The 16,928-nt window shown below is 43.2% G+C and overlaps 2 protein-coding genes and 1 pseudogene across 2 annotated transcripts; 2 read left to right on the top strand and 1 right to left on the bottom strand.

Annotated features, from left to right (window-relative positions):
• Positions 1-2,379: 2,379 nt before the first annotated feature.
• LOC124315986 (putative uncharacterized protein DDB_G0271606) lies at positions 2,380-4,683 on the bottom strand. The gene is made up of 4 exons (XM_046781751.1): positions 4,612-4,683; positions 3,198-4,498; positions 3,076-3,124; positions 2,380-2,880 (listed from the first exon to the last, which is right to left on the bottom strand). Exons 1-4 carry the CDS (start codon positions 4,681-4,683, stop codon positions 2,380-2,382), a joined length of 1,923 nt encoding a protein of 640 aa, XP_046637707.1.
• A 1,826-nt stretch (positions 4,684-6,509) lies between these two features.
• LOC124316082 lies at positions 6,510-7,814 on the top strand (annotated as a pseudogene).
• Positions 7,815-9,468: 1,654 nt separating this feature from the next.
• Positions 9,469-11,040, top strand: LOC124318055 (ranBP-type and C3HC4-type zinc finger-containing protein 1-like). The gene is made up of 6 exons (XM_046782807.1): positions 9,469-9,778; positions 9,845-10,070; positions 10,140-10,251; positions 10,327-10,608; positions 10,667-10,810; positions 10,872-11,040. The coding sequence occupies exons 4-6, from the start codon at positions 10,369-10,371 to the stop codon at positions 10,941-10,943; spliced, it is 456 nt and encodes a 151-aa protein (XP_046638763.1). The 5' UTR covers positions 9,469-9,778; positions 9,845-10,070; positions 10,140-10,251; positions 10,327-10,368; the 3' UTR covers positions 10,944-11,040.
• The last annotated feature ends 5,888 nt before the right edge of the window (positions 11,041-16,928 follow it).

The following is a 16,928-nucleotide window of genomic DNA, read 5'->3' on the forward strand; positions in this document are numbered from 1 at the left end:
GGTTAGTAAACTCTGGCTTGACGTTCAGAAGGTCCTTACCAAAAATTGCGAGCTGGATAAAGAATTGACACTTCGCTGCGACCGCCACCATCAGCAAACCGTCAAAGTAAGAAATGACATTGGAATTTTGTGGAGAAAATTTAACTTAATTGTTGTTTGATTTTTATAAAAAGTTCAAACTGAATGTTAGAAAAGACGACTCCAAAGGCAAAGTTCGACCTCATATCGGAAATCACTAAGCTGCTGGCCATTGTGGCCAAATATTCGTTGATCAAAATGTCTGTTCAAGAAGGCGGCCGAGTTGTTGCTCAAAGAAGAGAAACTACCACTGCCTGTCGGTTGTATTCAAGGGCGACCTGGAGCGGAGTTATTCCTATATTCCACGGTCGACAATCAGCCGGTCCAAGTCAAGTTGCAGAAAGAGTATGGGCCGACAATTTTGGTGTCATCAGTCGCCAGTCCGTCCAGGTCAAGATCTTGGAGCAGCAAGCGACGGCTTAAGTCGAAGGGCGTTGGAGCGTCCAGTGTCTGTAAGGCGCCTTGTTCCACTGGCGTCGCCTGGAACTCCTGCAGTGTCGTAAAAAAAAATTGCAAATCTTGACTGGGTTCTTCCAGCTTCTTCTCTCCCTACTTCCTAGTAAGTTCCATCGGGTTAAAAAAAATAAAAAGGTCCGGTGGGGATGAAATAGCTTTAAACAATTTAAGGAAAAATTCAAATTAAAAAGAAGAAGATGGTCAACCCGAAGAGACAGCTATTATTAGACCCCATCAAAGGCAAAAGGTCCCCCAGGCTTCAACTTTCATTTGGTGGCGCTGCCAGCAGTAGCACAGTCCCCTGCCCCTTATCTTCCATCCCCCTACGATAGATACGTCATTCATTAGTATTACCCTCTGCCCTAGTCTCTACGCACGTTTACAACTTTACATAGGTAAAAGTATACTACGCGCCAAACGTAAAAAGGACAGTTGGTTGGGGATAGTATACAGTAGTGAAGCGGTTTTTGAACTGGCTTGGGATCAGTTGGGTGTAACCATTTGTTCTAACATGTGCTTGGATTCGTGCTGCTAATCATTCCGTTGAGTTTCCGAAAAACTTTTGATTCTTTTTGTTGAAATATTCACGCCGTGTGTAATTGTTTTCTGGCTTGCTCGTATTTAGCCAATATACTCTGGTCAGTGTGATTCGCGTAGTGCAACTCTCTCATATTGTTCAATGTTCACTGGATTATATAATTATTCATCGCAGGTCGCCCGACTTTGAAAAGGTATTTTAACCTATCGCTCATTGAAATGATTTTGATTTGATTTTTACACGACACACATACAAGAATAATTTCGTACGTTTTCTCAATTGGGCGTGTCTCGTCAGTCGGCCATGTTGGTTTATTCTCTAACCCCCCCTCTTAAAAGGTATCTTTATATCATAGCCCCGGTGTGATGATTGTAGGTTGTTTTCTGCCCGCCAAAATCGCTGGCGATTCTTTTCAATTGTTTGTCGGGAGTGTGGGGGTTCGTTCTTTTAGTTCTTTTTTATTTTTTATTATTCCGCGCTTCCGCTTTTGAAAAAGCCTCAGATTCCATTGCACACAACAGCGAACTGGACAGAAAAAAAAATTTGACTACGTCAATATGTGTAGTCTGTAGTCCTAATCAAAAATTAATTTTCCAAAAGATCAAAGGACTATAGACTCATTAATCATCGTGAATAATAATGATCAGTTAAAAAAAGGAGAAAAACCAGACTCTTCCTTTGTATGTTACCTTTCTGCGTGAGTGTAGTACACACATAACAATGGCTGACGTGTTGTCTATGCCACACGATCGATAGTTCCCCCCGATGGCTCTTTTGCTATTAAAAATCAAAATGAATGAGGATATAGCTGTGGGCTCCTTTGGTAAAAATGTCCTTTTTTAAAAGATTGTCTGGAATTTCAGTATTTTGTGTAATTTTCAAGAAACGGGACCCCGAGATTTTCTGATATATCGTGAACAGTCTCGTTTTTTACTTTTAAGAAAAAAAAAAGTTTAACCGGTTGCGCGCATCAGTTGAATAACGAATAAAATTGTATAGGACACATAGGGCGGACGGCGCCGATACACACAACCTTAAGACTGGGCGACTACGGAATGTGTTCCACACCTTTTTCGAAACGGCCAGGATTTTTCTGGATCATTCAGCTTGATGCAGGATTCAGCATTCAGCATGATTGTTGGATCATCCAGCTGAGAAACGACGTCTGCTGTGCAGCACCGGGGAGGAAAAATAAGAAGAGGTTTTGTTTAAAGCGCATTTCCAATTTTATTATTGTGGGCAATTAGCAAAATGATGAGTCCGCAATTGGCATTTCTTACATTTGCCAAAACGTATTTTTTTTTGTTTTACATGTTCGTGGGTTCATCATGGGGGAACAGAATTTCCAGATTTTCTTCCTCTTCTTCGTTTGCCCTAGCATAGGCTGCAGCAATTGCCTTTAATGCAGACATGGCTGCAGACTCTGCTACATCAACGCGGGGAACGATAGGAGAAGCAGGAGTCGGAGTAGCTGGAATCGAATGTTGTTGTTGTTGCTGCAGCTGCTGTTGTTGTTGCTGCAGCTCCTGTTGCAGCTTCTGTTGTTGTTGCTGGTGCAGCTTTTGTCGTTGCTGCTGCAGCTCCTGTTTCAGCTTCTGTTGTTGTTGTTGCTGCAGCTTCTGTTGTTGTTGCTGCAGCTCCTGTCGTTGCTGCTGCAGCTTCTGTCGTTGCTGGTGCAGCTTCTGTCGTTGCTGGTGCACCTTCTGTCGTTGCTGCTTCAGCTCCTGTCGTTGCTGCTGCATATTCTGTCGTTGCTGGTGCAGCTTCTGTCGTTGCTGCTGCAGCTCATGTTGTTGTTGCTGCAGCTCCTGTTTCAGCTTCTGTTGTTGTTGTTGCTGCAGCTTCTGTTGTTGTTGTTGCTGCAGCTTCTGTTGTTGTGGTTTCTGCAGCTCCTGTTGTTGTTGCTGCTGCTGCAGCTGGATTATGGTCGGCGCCAAAGGGTGTGGCGCTGGAGCTCCAAGTCTCCCAGTCATTTCTGGTTGGATGCTAGACGCCGCAGTGACAGATTGTTGTTGTTGTGGGGCAACTTCTGAAGCCGTCTTGCTTCTGGACCTATTTGAAGAACCATTAAATTTAATTAGTACACGGAGACTACACCCAAAAGTAACAAAGACTTTTTTTTTACCTGGAGCGAGAACGTGAGCGACGACGTGAGCGGGAACGAGAACGGGAACGCGATGATGAGCGAGAGCGAAAACGACCGTGAAAACCACGTCTACCCAAATCTTTAATTAAATATTGGAGCGTATGTGGGTGCTGAGGAATGAGTCCGCGAATTGAAACCAAAGGTTGAGGATCGTGAATTGGTACTACCGGTGTCGGCTGCGATTGTTGCTGCAATGGAGCCGATGGAAGCAACAGCACGACCGGATGCATCAAATTCGATTGCGTCAGAACACTCGTCGATGGCTGGATTAAGGTCGGCACAGGAGCTCCACTGTTTCTGCTACTGCTGGCTTGCACGGGAATCAAGTTTTGTTGGGCTATTACTGGAATCTGTGCGGCAACTGGCTGGGCAGGCTGCTGAGGTGGCAAATGCTGCACTGTCATTCCTGATTGGATGCCAGACACCGGAGTGACATCCGCGTCGTCTTTACGTTCCGATGAGATCAACCGTTGCTCAGGAGAGATTCTGGGTGTTTCATTATCATCTGAAATACCGCCCGCTGTTTGGTTTTCTTCACCATTTTTAATCGATATAGTAGGAGATGCAGGAGGAGATGCCCGTCCGGGAGATGGGAGACCAACAATAGAACCAGAGTCGATAAAGCAGCGGTCATCTTCAATTGGTTCCGAAGATGAATTAAAATCGGTCTTATCCATAGGCTCAGATTTAATTCGTACTACTGGAACAGTAGTAGATGCTTCAGTGGTTGTATCTGCTTCACTCCAAAACCGAGTTTTCCAATCGTTATTTTCTCCAAGTCCAAGATCATCTTTTTCATTTTTAACATTTTCGACGTTGATGTCAATGATTGATTGAAGCGGGGATTGAAGAAGTTCTGCGGTGTGTACTAATTCGTTATTTGTCCAATCCGGAGGAAATGCTTCATTGGAAATATCTTCATCCATTTCATCATCACGTTCCATAATGGGATTTGAGGTCATGCGGGGATCCCTTGCAAGATGGAAAGCTTTTCTTTGAGTATCTGGTTTTTCCCATTTGGGGATCACCAGTGGAACATGATTTGATTCAGCATAAACTGTTTCAACCGTGTCTTCATTTGAACTACTAAGTACTGCATCATCTTGTTCCTTTGAAGATGATCCTTGATTGTCTGAATCAGCATTTTTCTTTTTGGATGACTTCTTAGTTTTATTTCGCTTTCCATGAGGTTTGGATTTTGAAGGGTCATTTCCATTGAAGTGTTTTGATTTTGAGTTGTTCATCATTTTGAAACAACCTAAAAACCTGATTTCCAAAAACTGCAATCACAAATAAAACAGTTAGATTAATTTTCACATAAAAGTAAGAAAATATAACATTCACAATATCACACGAAAATGTAAAAACTGTTTATGCTAAGAGGCAAAATAACCTGATCTGTACAAGACACATTGACTCCAAAAATGTAACTAAACACAAGGCTTGTTTCTCTATTCTCTATCATCATCATTAAAAACAAGGAAACAAATTAAAAATCGCAGAACCATTTCATAATTTAAAAATAAAAATGCTTAGATATGGTGCTTAATGCTTCGATAATGGTTTTTAAGTATACAACATAATAACAGTTTATACTTGGAAATACAGGCCGAAGTTTTTAATTTTTGGGTCGAGTCTTTTCAATCTCAATCTTAAATCTCTACTTTGATTCCCGAAATCTAACATGATTCAACAATTACACTTAACACTGCGTGCATTCCAAACAAAAATTGGACACAACTCAGTCGATGAGTCGACAGCGCGTCTACCCGAATCTTTAATCAAATATTTAATTAATACGAACAATGAAAAAAATATTTATTACCGCGGGATCTGGATCTACGTCTTCTTGTAGTACGATCACGGCTACGAGAGCAACTGCGTGATATCTTCCTTTCACGTTCTCTCCTCTCACGGCCACGGTCTCTCGATTATTGCCACGGTCACGATCTTTGTTGTAATTTCTATCCCTTTCACGTTGAGGACTTTTCTTTTGTTTTCTTTTTTGTTCGGAAACAAAGTTGAGGACTTTTCACGTCAAGATCAAGTCAAGTCACGTCAAGTCAGCAGACGACAAAAGCGTTTAAACAACGTCACAATGCCAAACTGGAATAATTCGAAAAAAAATACTGCTGAAATTTATTTTAATTTTGTTGGAAAAAAATCTATGGGTGGAATTTTTAAAAATTGATAAGAAAAATGCATCAATCTTGATGGAAATTGGACGACCAGAAATTGTAGGCGACCGCAAACACCTGGCATTCTGGCAAACACGTACAAGGTCAAAACAGAAGAGTATTATTGTCTGTCAACAGCCCTAGCCCTAGTCTCTGTGCTGTAACTAACTACGGGAGAAAAAACGAAGATCTTGAGTTCAATAAAAGTACCTACAACACCATTTGAAGGCCAAAAACCTGGCACAAGCGGCCTAAGAAAAGCGGTTAAAGTATTTTCTCAGCCACACTACACCGACAATTTTATTCAGTCAAGTCTGTTAACTGGAGGACTCGCAGAGGCTCTATGTTCGACTCTGGTCGTCTGGTGTCTGGACGATATTTCTTGCAACAAACAGTCGAAATCATTGTTCGTATTTGTGCTGCTAATAAAGTATAGATCCTTGTTATTCTGTTTTCAAAATATGGTTTCTAATGTGTCTATGTCATTACAGGTATCCAAGCTGATTGTTGGGCAGAACATAACCTAATTGTTTCTACTCCTGCAGTCTCATGCATGATTCCCAAGTACTTAAAGAATTAAGACCAACGGTGGAATTTTGCTCACTGCCAGTCACAACCCAGGTGGTCCTGATGCCGTTTAAGTTTAACACCTCCAATGGTGGGCCTGCACCTGAAGGTAACCAACAAAATCTATGAGCTTTCGTACTACCAGACCTTAAATGTGATATTAAGACCATTGTAACTCAGCAATTTGATGTAAGAAAGCGTTTTACCCTTTTTGTAGATTGAAGGCCACCCATTTACAGTTGAATTAGTAGACTCTGTCAATGATTATTTGGAGTTGATGAAAGAAATATTTGATTTTGGTTCTATCAAAAACCTTATTTGTGGAACAGGCCAAACCCCTCTTAAAGTGTTGATCAATTCAATGCACGAAGGTATTGATCTTGAAAAAGTCTTGGATATGAGACCACTTGGATGACCGCTGTTTTTTAGTGACCTCCTTATGTCAGCCGCATATTTTGCGAAGAGATTGGAGCTAGCGCACAAAGTGTCGTCAATGTTACTCCCCTTGAAGATTTTGGAGGAAATCATCCTGACCCAAATCATCTGAATCATCCTGAATCACCCGAATCATCTTATTTACGCCGCCGACTTGGTTCAAGCCATGAAGGAAGGCGGACTTGCAGCCACTTTTGATGGAGATGGAGTAATTAACTTTCATTAACTCTTAAAACAAAATTCAATATTTTAATGTGTATATTTGAAATGAAGGACCGAAACATGATTTTGGGTGAGAAAGTCTTTTTCGTCACCCCTTCCGACTCTTTTTCCGACTAGCAGTCATCGCCAACAATATGGATGGTATTCCGTATACTTCCGCAAAACTGGAGTTAGAGGATTTGTCAGAAGCATGCCTACTGGCGCTGCTGTCGATAGGTATTTCTATTTACATTATTGTGCCACTGAATTTGTTTTAACTAAATTTTTTGATTAGGGTTGCCGTCAAATTGCAGAAATGTATCTACGAAGTCCCCACCGGCTGGAAATACTTTGGCAATCTGATGGATACCGGACAACTGTCACTTTGCGGCGAAGAAAGTTTTGGGTATATTGGAGTACATTCGAATTTTATTGATGAAAATATTTCAGATCGGAAATTTTAATAGAATTGGCTCAGATCATATTCGAGAAAAAGATGGAATATGGGCGGTTCTTGCCTGGCTGTCTATTCTGGCCACCAGGAAACAAAATGTCGAACTAATTCTAAAACGACCACTGGACTCTGTAACGGCGAAACACGATTTGCAGCAGCAAAGTGTTCCGGTACGAGCAGAACAAATTCGACGACCGTCCGCACAACGACATTCTCAAACTGGAAAATGCGGAGTCCTCCGCCCGCTGGATTCTTCCAATTCCAACAAGCAACAACAAGTGGAATCTTCCGCCTCCGGATTGACGCTGGATTATCCCACCCACCTGGGCAGCATGATGACCCTTCCGCTCAAGTCGTGGCACAAACGAGGCCGGAATCAGCACGGCGGAAGCAGCAACGGAATCAACAGCAGTCCGTTGCATCACCACCACTCATCCGCCAACGCGGCGTCGCGATCCAAATGGAAAGACGCGGCTCTTCTCCAACACTCTCCTCCTCCTGTTCCTGCTCTTCCGGCGGTGGGGATCGGTGGGGATGACGGACGAGTGCAGCAGCTGGGCCATTGGATTGGTGGCCAGTCACCAGCACCAACTCCACCCGCCGGAATCGAACACGATGCGCTCCAATTATTCGTAGAACGGCGTCAGTCCCGGCGGATCGACCCGGAGCCAAGGCTCCTCCTCCGTCTGCAGCAGTAGCGACGGAAGCAAAGGAAAACAACAACAACACCAATATCATCGCAAGTCGTTGCTGGTCAACATCAGCCGGCTGGATCGCGAGGCCAGCGAGATCATCCAGCGGGAAAGAGCCCCAGCGGAGGCGACTGGAGGACGACAAGTTCTACAGTCAAAGCAACGGGCAACTGGCCGTCTCCCCCTTGCCGCCCGCCTTCCATTTGTTGTCCACCGTTGCAAGCGTCCCAGACGACGAGTCACCTCCCCTGATACCGCCCAGGGATAAAGCGCTGCCAGGCAACGTCCATCAGGCGAAATGCGCCCGGTAGTTGATTCACATGTTCAACTTTTTGACGGACTCGTCACCTCCTCAGCCTCCATCAGCAACTCCTGTTCCGTCTGCCACGTCTATCAATATCCCAGCAACTTAGCAGACGACGACGGACAAGCTGCCCCGGCTGGAACAGCAGCCGCAGCCGCAGCAGCGGGCGGATGCTAATTATAGTCAAACGGGCCACACCTACAGCCAAGTCGCCAGCAAGGAGTCACCACCGCCCGGCAGCACTGGGACTGCTGGGACTGTCAACGTGCCAACAGCTGATCGTCAAGTCACAACAACAACATCATCGCCACCCACCATCACCGCCAGCAGTTCCAGGTTGTTCTAGACGTCGGACGAGTCGACCTCAATCGAGGCCGTCAATAAGGCCGTCAACAGCAACACCATCACACCACATCACCGGCTGAGGGTCACCGTTCCGGCCGGATCGCCTGAAATTATCAATCAAAACCAACAGCAACAACAACCGATTTTCAATCCGAAATTAGAAGTGGCCGCCGCTGCTGGATCGGGAGGTGCCCGACCCAAACATTCGCCTTCCATTCCCTGTCCGGCAGACGATAAATCGCCACTAGTCAACAGTTACTCCAAACAACCACAACAACCACCACAACAACCACCTAAAGCGACAAGCGGGTGGGCGTGTCAGGTTTACACTTTGGTCAACAGCGACGCCCGTTTGTGGTGCGAGGCCTGCACGGCCTTGAAGCCTCGACAACTCGCCGGTCGACATCTTCAAATTAAATCACAGCTCGACCATTCCGCCGGTTGATTCCGGGCCGTCTGTTATCAACAGTCTATCCAATAATAAGCGCGTGGTTTTTGGCCCCGGCCGTTTTGAAGGATATCCATCCATCTTATTTCGCACTTGTTTCTCCTTCTCGACCGCAGTTGAGCTAGTACCTCCGGCAGCAGCAGCAGGCCAGCAAGAGCAGCGGCGGACAGGCCGGCGGCCAGCAACCAGGAGAGTCCAGCAACGACGTCAACAATAAGAGTATCGGTATAAAAGTTCATTTGTCCAAATAAAATTTAATGGCTTTATTCAATCCAAAAATGAATTGGAAATGGAATTACAGACGAGTTGGCGGCGGATGAGTTGAGCGAAGACAAACGGGTGGAGGTCATGTTGTTGCGGCTGGAGGAGGCCATCGCTGCCGGACAGTTTGACAAGGCCGCCGTTTTGGACAAGGAGTTGGCAGCCATCAAACGGACCCCGTCGCCCGCCTCACCTGCTACCTCACCGGTGATGCCCATCAGCCAAACTGCCGTGTTGTTCCGGTCGTCGTCCCCAATCCGGTGACTGCTCCGCGTTCCGTCGTTCCATTTGTTGTTGCTGATCCCCAACAACAATACGAGCCCATCAAATCGTCACCGGTCTCGGCGAGGAAACCCAAAGACAATCCCGCCGTCAGCACTGCGCCTCTTCCGGCTAAAAGGTTGTCCCATTTAGCCTCACCTTCGCCCCTTCCTAGGAAATCCATCCGATCCAGCAGCAGCACCACATCCGTCCAGAAACAACGGAGCAAGCCGAAAGTATTACAATTTCGAGACGGATCGGCACAGCGAATGCGAAGAAGAGGACGACGAGCCGCTGGAAGCGACGGCCAGCACCATCACCCAACCTGCTGACAAGATTGACGATCCTCCACTAACAACAACAACCATCAACATCGCAACAGATGAACAAGAACCGGCGGAATAATCTGATCAAGGTATAAAGGAAACAAATTCATTTTGATTCTTTATTCCCGCGGATTGACATTTGGATGGATTGATAGGGGCGACTGGCGGATCGGATTCTGCGGATTATAAGCGGCCGATGGATCAACTTGATCCAGCAGTGACCGAGACTGAGCCGAAAGTCGATTACAAGAAACTGGTGGACCTGCTGGACGGGAGCGACGTCGTGACCAACGCCGACGCTTTCGACTGCCCCGTCTGTTTGATGATCATTCCGGTGGGAGTGGGCGTCACCCTCAGGGAATGTCTCCACAACTTCTGCCGGTATTCACAGTACTACACACCTACACATCCTATTTGAAATTTTTAATTAATTGAATTGTGTCGCATTAGGGATTGTTTGGCTCACGTGATTGAATTCAGCGACTAAGCGACCGTGACCTGCCCGTACCGCGACGACCATTACGCCTGCGACGCCATCCTCCAGGAACTCGAAATCAAAAATGTATTTCTAAACATTTCATTTAATTTTAATCAATTGCAATTGAAATTTTGGTTCTATAAAATTTTGGGGAAAAAGTTGGTGGGCGCCAAATTGTACGAGAAACATTTGGAGCGTTCGATGCGGCTGGCCGAAAAGGCGATGGCCAACACGTTCCACTGCCAGACGGCCGACTGCCCCGGCTGGGCCGTCGTCGAGGCCGACAATGTCAACGTCTGCCGCTGCCCAGTCTGTCGCCAGAGCAACTGCCTCACCTGCCAGGCCATTCACGAGGGCGCCAACTGCAAGGAATTTCAGGATCGAGTCAACCAAAGGGCCGAGACGGACGACGACGCCAGACGGACCAAAGAAATGATTGAAGTACTAAATTTAAAAATATTTGTTTGATTGAATTGAATAAAAATTATAAAACATTTAGGCGCTGGTGGCCAGCGGTGAGGTTCTGTCGTGCCCGCAGTGTCAGGTGGTCCTGATGAAACGCTGGGGTTGCGACTGTGTCCGCTGTTCCGTCTGCCGGACGGAAATCTGCTGGGTTACCAAACAAAACCGCTGGGGTCCAAAGGTAATTCTGAAATTCTGAAATAAATTTTGAATAGTTGAAATGACGATTGGGAATTGATTAGGGCAAAGGTGACACGAGCGGGCTGTCGGTGTGGCGTCGACTGCGTCAAATGTCATCCCCCCTGCAATTATAACCATTAAATTGTCAAAAACTCTTGTATAGTTTGATTAGCTCAGAATTAATTTATATATTTCGCCGAGTCGTGTGCAATTGATCGACTGGACTGTGATCCTCTGATTGTTGATTGAAATGTGTGTATTATTTAATCAACAGTTACACTTTGTACCAACATTCCATCAACAATGAAGATGATAGTTATGCATGTTACACGGTAATAAATTGATGTTGAAAATTTCTACGGTATGTGAATAGGAGAACAGAGGGAAGGCAAATGCAATGCTCATAGCGTATATATGCTCACTTTTAAAGGGTAGCCTATGCATATTCGTTTTCTAATAGTATAAATGCTTATATTTGCTACATTACTATATATGTTTATATTGCTAATTTTTCTTCTTCTGATATAATGGGAGTTTTATTGGGCTTGGATATCAGCTGTTTTATCGGAAATGATCTTGAAAATATTATCTGGAATATCCTTCCACTTACGGCATAAATCAAATGCCGTGTCTTCGTTTTTATTACTGAGGCTCACGTCCACGTCCTTGCGTTTGAGCAGTATATTGACCGCAGTTTTGAACTTGTCCTGAATTGCAACGTGAAGAGCAGTGTCTCCATTTTTGTTGTGTTTGTTGACGTTTTCCGAATTCATTCGAGCTAAAATCTTTTTTATCAATTTGATTCTACATCTAAATTTTACAGCTAGATGAAGCGGTGTATCCCCCCCAAAATTGGTTACGTTGACGTTAAAATCTGGAAATTGATTAAGAATCTTTTCGGCAATTTTCTTTTTTTCCCCGTACAAAGCCAAGTGCAATGCCGTGTCGCGTGTTTGGTTCACGCCGTGAATATCGATCCCATCAAATGACAAGAATTGAGATGTCTTACTTTCTTCGTTATTTAAACGCAGATATTGCAGGGCGATGAAAAAGACATTCTGGCGAAACAATCCTTCATCCGTTGGAATTTGGGCTCCTCTTTTCTTTTTAAAAACTCGTCGATTGGCCATATTGGTGTGGAGAAAACTGTTCCCCATTCGAGCAGCGTGTAGCCTTGGGAGTCGACACTGTTTTAAAAAGATTCGATTGTCAGTTCTTTTGTAACTTTTTCTAAGTCTTTCCTGTTTCTCTCCATCATCGCTTTGTAATGGGCAAATTTGATGTCTTCTAAACTCAATTTGAGTTTTGCATAATACTCCATTTGGCCTGGGGATATTGATACCGTACATTTCGAACGAAATATGTCGGCTATAGCACTTATCGGTGTCGACCATTTTTTCCCTTCGCAGTTTGCTTTTTCGAAGACGAACGATGCGAAATTTTGACAATTCGCAAACAGAAGATGATAGTCATTATTAAGCTGACTGGTTTCCCAAATGGCTCGTAGTAAATACTCAAGGCACTTGTAATGGCCCCATCCACTTTTCTGCTTCTTCACCGGCTCAAGCCTTTGGACAAGTCTCTTCTTTTCAGTGTCGTATATTCTTCGGTCGACGTCATATTTGTATGGCGATTGTTGCAGAACAATGTAATGCCCGTTCTTTTCGATAGAATACCAAGTCTCTTTTTCGGTCATCCAGTCCCACGTTTCGAAAACGACGAAAGCGTGAATCGTGACGTTCGATTGAAAAGGGATTGCCGGGAGAGGATTGGAGTAAACTTCGACGTGGGTGATTGTATGTTCTAAAAATGATTTCAGAATGCCGACATTGGCTTTAGGATTTCTCATATACTCGGCAAAATTAGTGTCAGTAAATATTTTATGGTTTTCCAGCAGATATTCTCGAAGGGATATCTCGGATATTGTACTGGCCATGTCTTTTTCTCGATCAACATGCTGTACGTAAAGCAATAGGTTTGTAAAATTTTCCCCCTTGGCGAGGTCCGATGCAGCACCCGATCTCGACATTTCTTTCTTTAATGACCAAGTTGACCTGCTTTATTCTTAATATCGAATTACACCAATAACAAATAATGTAGTCAGAGTGGAACAACAGAAATAAATGATTTGATTTACATTTTGACAGAATAATGAAAGTGACGACTGCCTTGTTTCTTAATGAAGTAAGATGAAAGCACCTTATAGTTAGTCAGTTGCACTTTTGATATGTTCTCGAATTTGCCACACCCAAAGAGCAGCTGACTTTTCTAAAAGGTAGTGCTGTCCAAATAAGATGACTTTTGATACTGATATCAAATCTATTTATCTATTACTCTGCTGATTTATCTGTGTCATGATCATCTGTTTGTCTGTTTTATGATAAAAATTCGAAGCCGTCTGACCCGTCTGACCCACGAAAAATTTAAATACTTAGCTTTTTCAGCTCTTTAATGACTAATAATAACTTTTCTCGATTCTCGTGTTTTTTCCGACTCGCTGGAGCTTCAGACATTTAATACCTGTTCATTTGATTAGAAGCTAACAGTTTTTGTTGAATTATGGTCTTGCATGAGCAATTTAATGTTAATAGAACCTCATCATCTCCACCCCTGTAATAACTAAAAATGTTTTCCGAAAGATCCAAGCCATCCGCTTCTTAATTCAATTAATCCCAAGTAAATACTATGCTAGGTTCTCAATTTTCGCCGGGTTCGCTGCCCTCAGCATTTCTCATTGCTCTATTGGGCGGATTAATATTTTAATAATGATAATATTGTCCGGTTGTCCCATAAGTAGGCCCTACCATGCGCTAAACAACTGCTTCCTTGAAGATGAGTGGTAAATATATAACGATATATAAGCAGCTTTGACGTAAAAGGATCCAGCCACAGTGCAGCACAACATCCGAAGATCATTTTCTGCTATGATATTCAACTTCTAGATTTTTGTAGCTGGATTTATCAAATTCATTTTAAGGGAGCTAACGACCATCAGATATCTGATTGACTCCGTACGCCACACGTCACTCTTTATCTTTATCAATTATCCTGCTGACACTGATTGTTTCGGTTGTGCATCCTGTTGTTTATTTCGGTTTATGCACACGGCTGACGTTGCACGAGGGGCAGCCGTGTTATTACTTAACGTGAAAAAGGATGTAATCGCCGTTAGATTTGGGATTTGGAGAGACCACATTAAAGAAAAAGTTGCCAGTTTGGCTGTACGAAGTTATTGAGTACTCAAAAGTCAGAATGCATGTCTATCTGACTATTAAGTCTCTAGCAGCTATTGCAACGAATTTTCCCTTGAAGAATTGAAAAACTGCAACGAAGCTATAAATGATATGTTCAAATTTTCACGGATGCCAAATCAAATTGTGGCGGGATCAGTCGAATGGGAACAAAAGTGCATCTGGCAACTGCGAACTGCGCTAATGGCCGCAATGGAAATTACGAAAAATCTGATTTTAGAAATGTGATCGTCGTGTCGTCTCGTCGTGTTTTGTGTCTCGTGTCTCTTCATATAGTAGGCCTATAGAAATGCTTGAATATTAATGTAATGCACTTGATGCTGTTTCGAAGGTAAATAAATTAAAAAATAAGAATTAAAATAGTACGATTGATGAGAGTAACTGATCCAAACTTTTGATAATTTTTTGGTCTGGCAATTGACAAACTCATAGTCTCATGAATGCATTTTCTCTTTACGTTTTCTCTTTACTATATGTTTGCGATGCAATTAAATTTATGTCTGATCCTTTGTGCAGATTTGATCAACATCAATGACAACTGCAAGTTTTTGCTTTTGCTGACATCACACGGCAGCAGACTTGGCTTCATCAATAGGGTTTTTAGGCTGCTACTACTTTGCTTGATCTGCTGTGCCTTTCATTGACTGGCGTGAATTGTGCTTTGATATGCTACATATGCTTCAGGTGTAAGTTTAAACCAGAAATTAATACTTCTACAGTTTTGTGTGGTCCATCCAACTTTAGAGTGTTTTGCAGTCTCTCAATTTAGTCTGTAGATGGGCATCCACCATCTTGGTTTAAACTTTTTTGCAATTAACTACATTTTTCTTTTACCAAGCAACAGCATGTTGCCTCTAAACTGACGCCCGAACTTCAATCTGGATCGACTTCTATCACGAAACTGACAGCCCACGTTTTTCGGATTTCAGGTAGAACCCCTTCCAAAAATCACTTGCAGCTGGTGAATTCCAGTGAACTGACTCCCTGGGGCCTGGACAGCAAAATAGGGCGAGCAAACACATATAAAATGGTCATGAGATTGAAGAATATATACATACATTCATCTAGAGACTCGACGTCGAATGATCCTCTTCAAGACTAACTGCACAAAATCACAGGTGAGTTGTTCACCACGTTCATTGTTTTTATGTCTTAATTTCGGTCCAGTTCGTCTCCCATAGTGAAACCCATTTCCGTGTTTTACTAGACAGTGTACCTATTCGGCCGTCTCGAGCCATTTTGTTTTGAATTCAGTTGAATTTCTGGCTGTCGCTTACCTTCAACGCCTTTTCAGCTACGAATTGCGGTAATTAAAATTGTCGCAATTAAATGAAGAGACTATATATTAGAACGATTCTAGCCAACTCTGTTAATAATTGATTGTTGGTTTTTTGTCAATTAAATTATTTATATTTGGTGTGAAATGTTAGAGGCAAAGTTTTGGGTTAGTTATTTCGTTTGTTTTGGTTGAGCTCATTTTTTCCCTCTTTCTTTGTGCAGATTTGATCATCGCCATAACAAATTTATGCGAATTTTGCTTGTGCTGACGGCAGCAGTCTCTGATCCGTCAATAGGGTAATAGTTTTTATTACTTGTTTACTATAATCGTGATGTAATCTGTTTTATATTATAACTTTAAATCTGCATGAGAGTGTTTATACGCGAAGACTTAAAACAATCTCCAGTGCCAACAATTTACAAGATTTTCTCTCCTAGAGAAAAGCTAATTTCCCGTGGAAAATGTTATCGTGATCAGAAATGGTCCTTGGTCATTGGCTGAGTTGCTTTGTAATTCCTGGACAAAGATTTGTGAAGGAAATTTGTTGATTGTATTGTTAACTTGGAGGCGCTTGGAGGCCGCTGCTTTGGCTAGAAAATGGGATCAACTCCGGCAGTCGCGTGACTGTCGGCGTGAATTCATTCCGATGATAAGCTGACGCAGTCAAATTCGACCGTGCAAGAGGACGATTGAATTTCATCAGCTGCTATTTTCCTCTTCACTCTGCTTCTACTGATCCACAGTCAGCTTCTCCGCACGTGATTCGCGATCTGGCGCGGCAACGTTTCCCTGCCTTCCTCCCGGAACCCATCACCTGGAAACTGTCAAGAACCTTTGCCCAGCTTCAAAAATGTCATGTCCAACAGGTCAGTTACCCAAAGTTTCTTACTTATTTGAGGACCCGTCCTATACGCGAAAGGATTTTTTTATTTTATAGAGAGAATTTGATATACTTTGGGGTAGTGTTGATACATCTCGGAATTCCCTTTGGGTATTAAATAATCATCAATATTAGTCAACTAAAACCGAATTCAACAAACTGTAAAACTAGGAAGTATAGGGCTATATACATTCCTACAATTTCAGAATCATGTCGTTTCGTGTTCTTCGTCGTCGTCGTCTTCGCTATTTTCGATTGGCCGTTTGCCGGTTTACATTTTTATTTCATGTATGTGTCAATCCAGGCCCTGAACGCAGACACTCGGGTTTTTTTAGGCCGTTGGTAGCGCAATCTGTCGATAAGAAAACAATTAAAATCCGCCCGTCTAGATCCTATACATGACTAGATGCGCTTGCCCTTGGTGTAGCTGTTGATTCCGACTATGGTCCAGGCCCCTGGCGATGGTAAAGTAACGATTGGACCACCGACGTCAACGGTCAATCTAAAAAGTTTAAACTACATTTTTCCAGTAATATTACCAATTCGTCTCAGGTCTAGAAAATTGAACTATGTGGGTGGGTACAGGTGCGATATAATTTAGTTGTTGATAACTTACCAGATAAGTGTATCTATTGCCAAAAGTCGAAGTAATACAGAGAGTGTTGTCCGTCGCGTATTTGCCAGGGGTCTCGATTGCCTTGCAGTCGAG

This window comes from Daphnia pulicaria, chromosome 1, assembly GCF_021234035.1.
Source record: "Daphnia pulicaria isolate SC F1-1A chromosome 1, SC_F0-13Bv2, whole genome shotgun sequence".
In the NCBI taxonomy this organism is placed as follows: Eukaryota; Metazoa; Arthropoda; class Branchiopoda; order Diplostraca; family Daphniidae; genus Daphnia; species Daphnia pulicaria.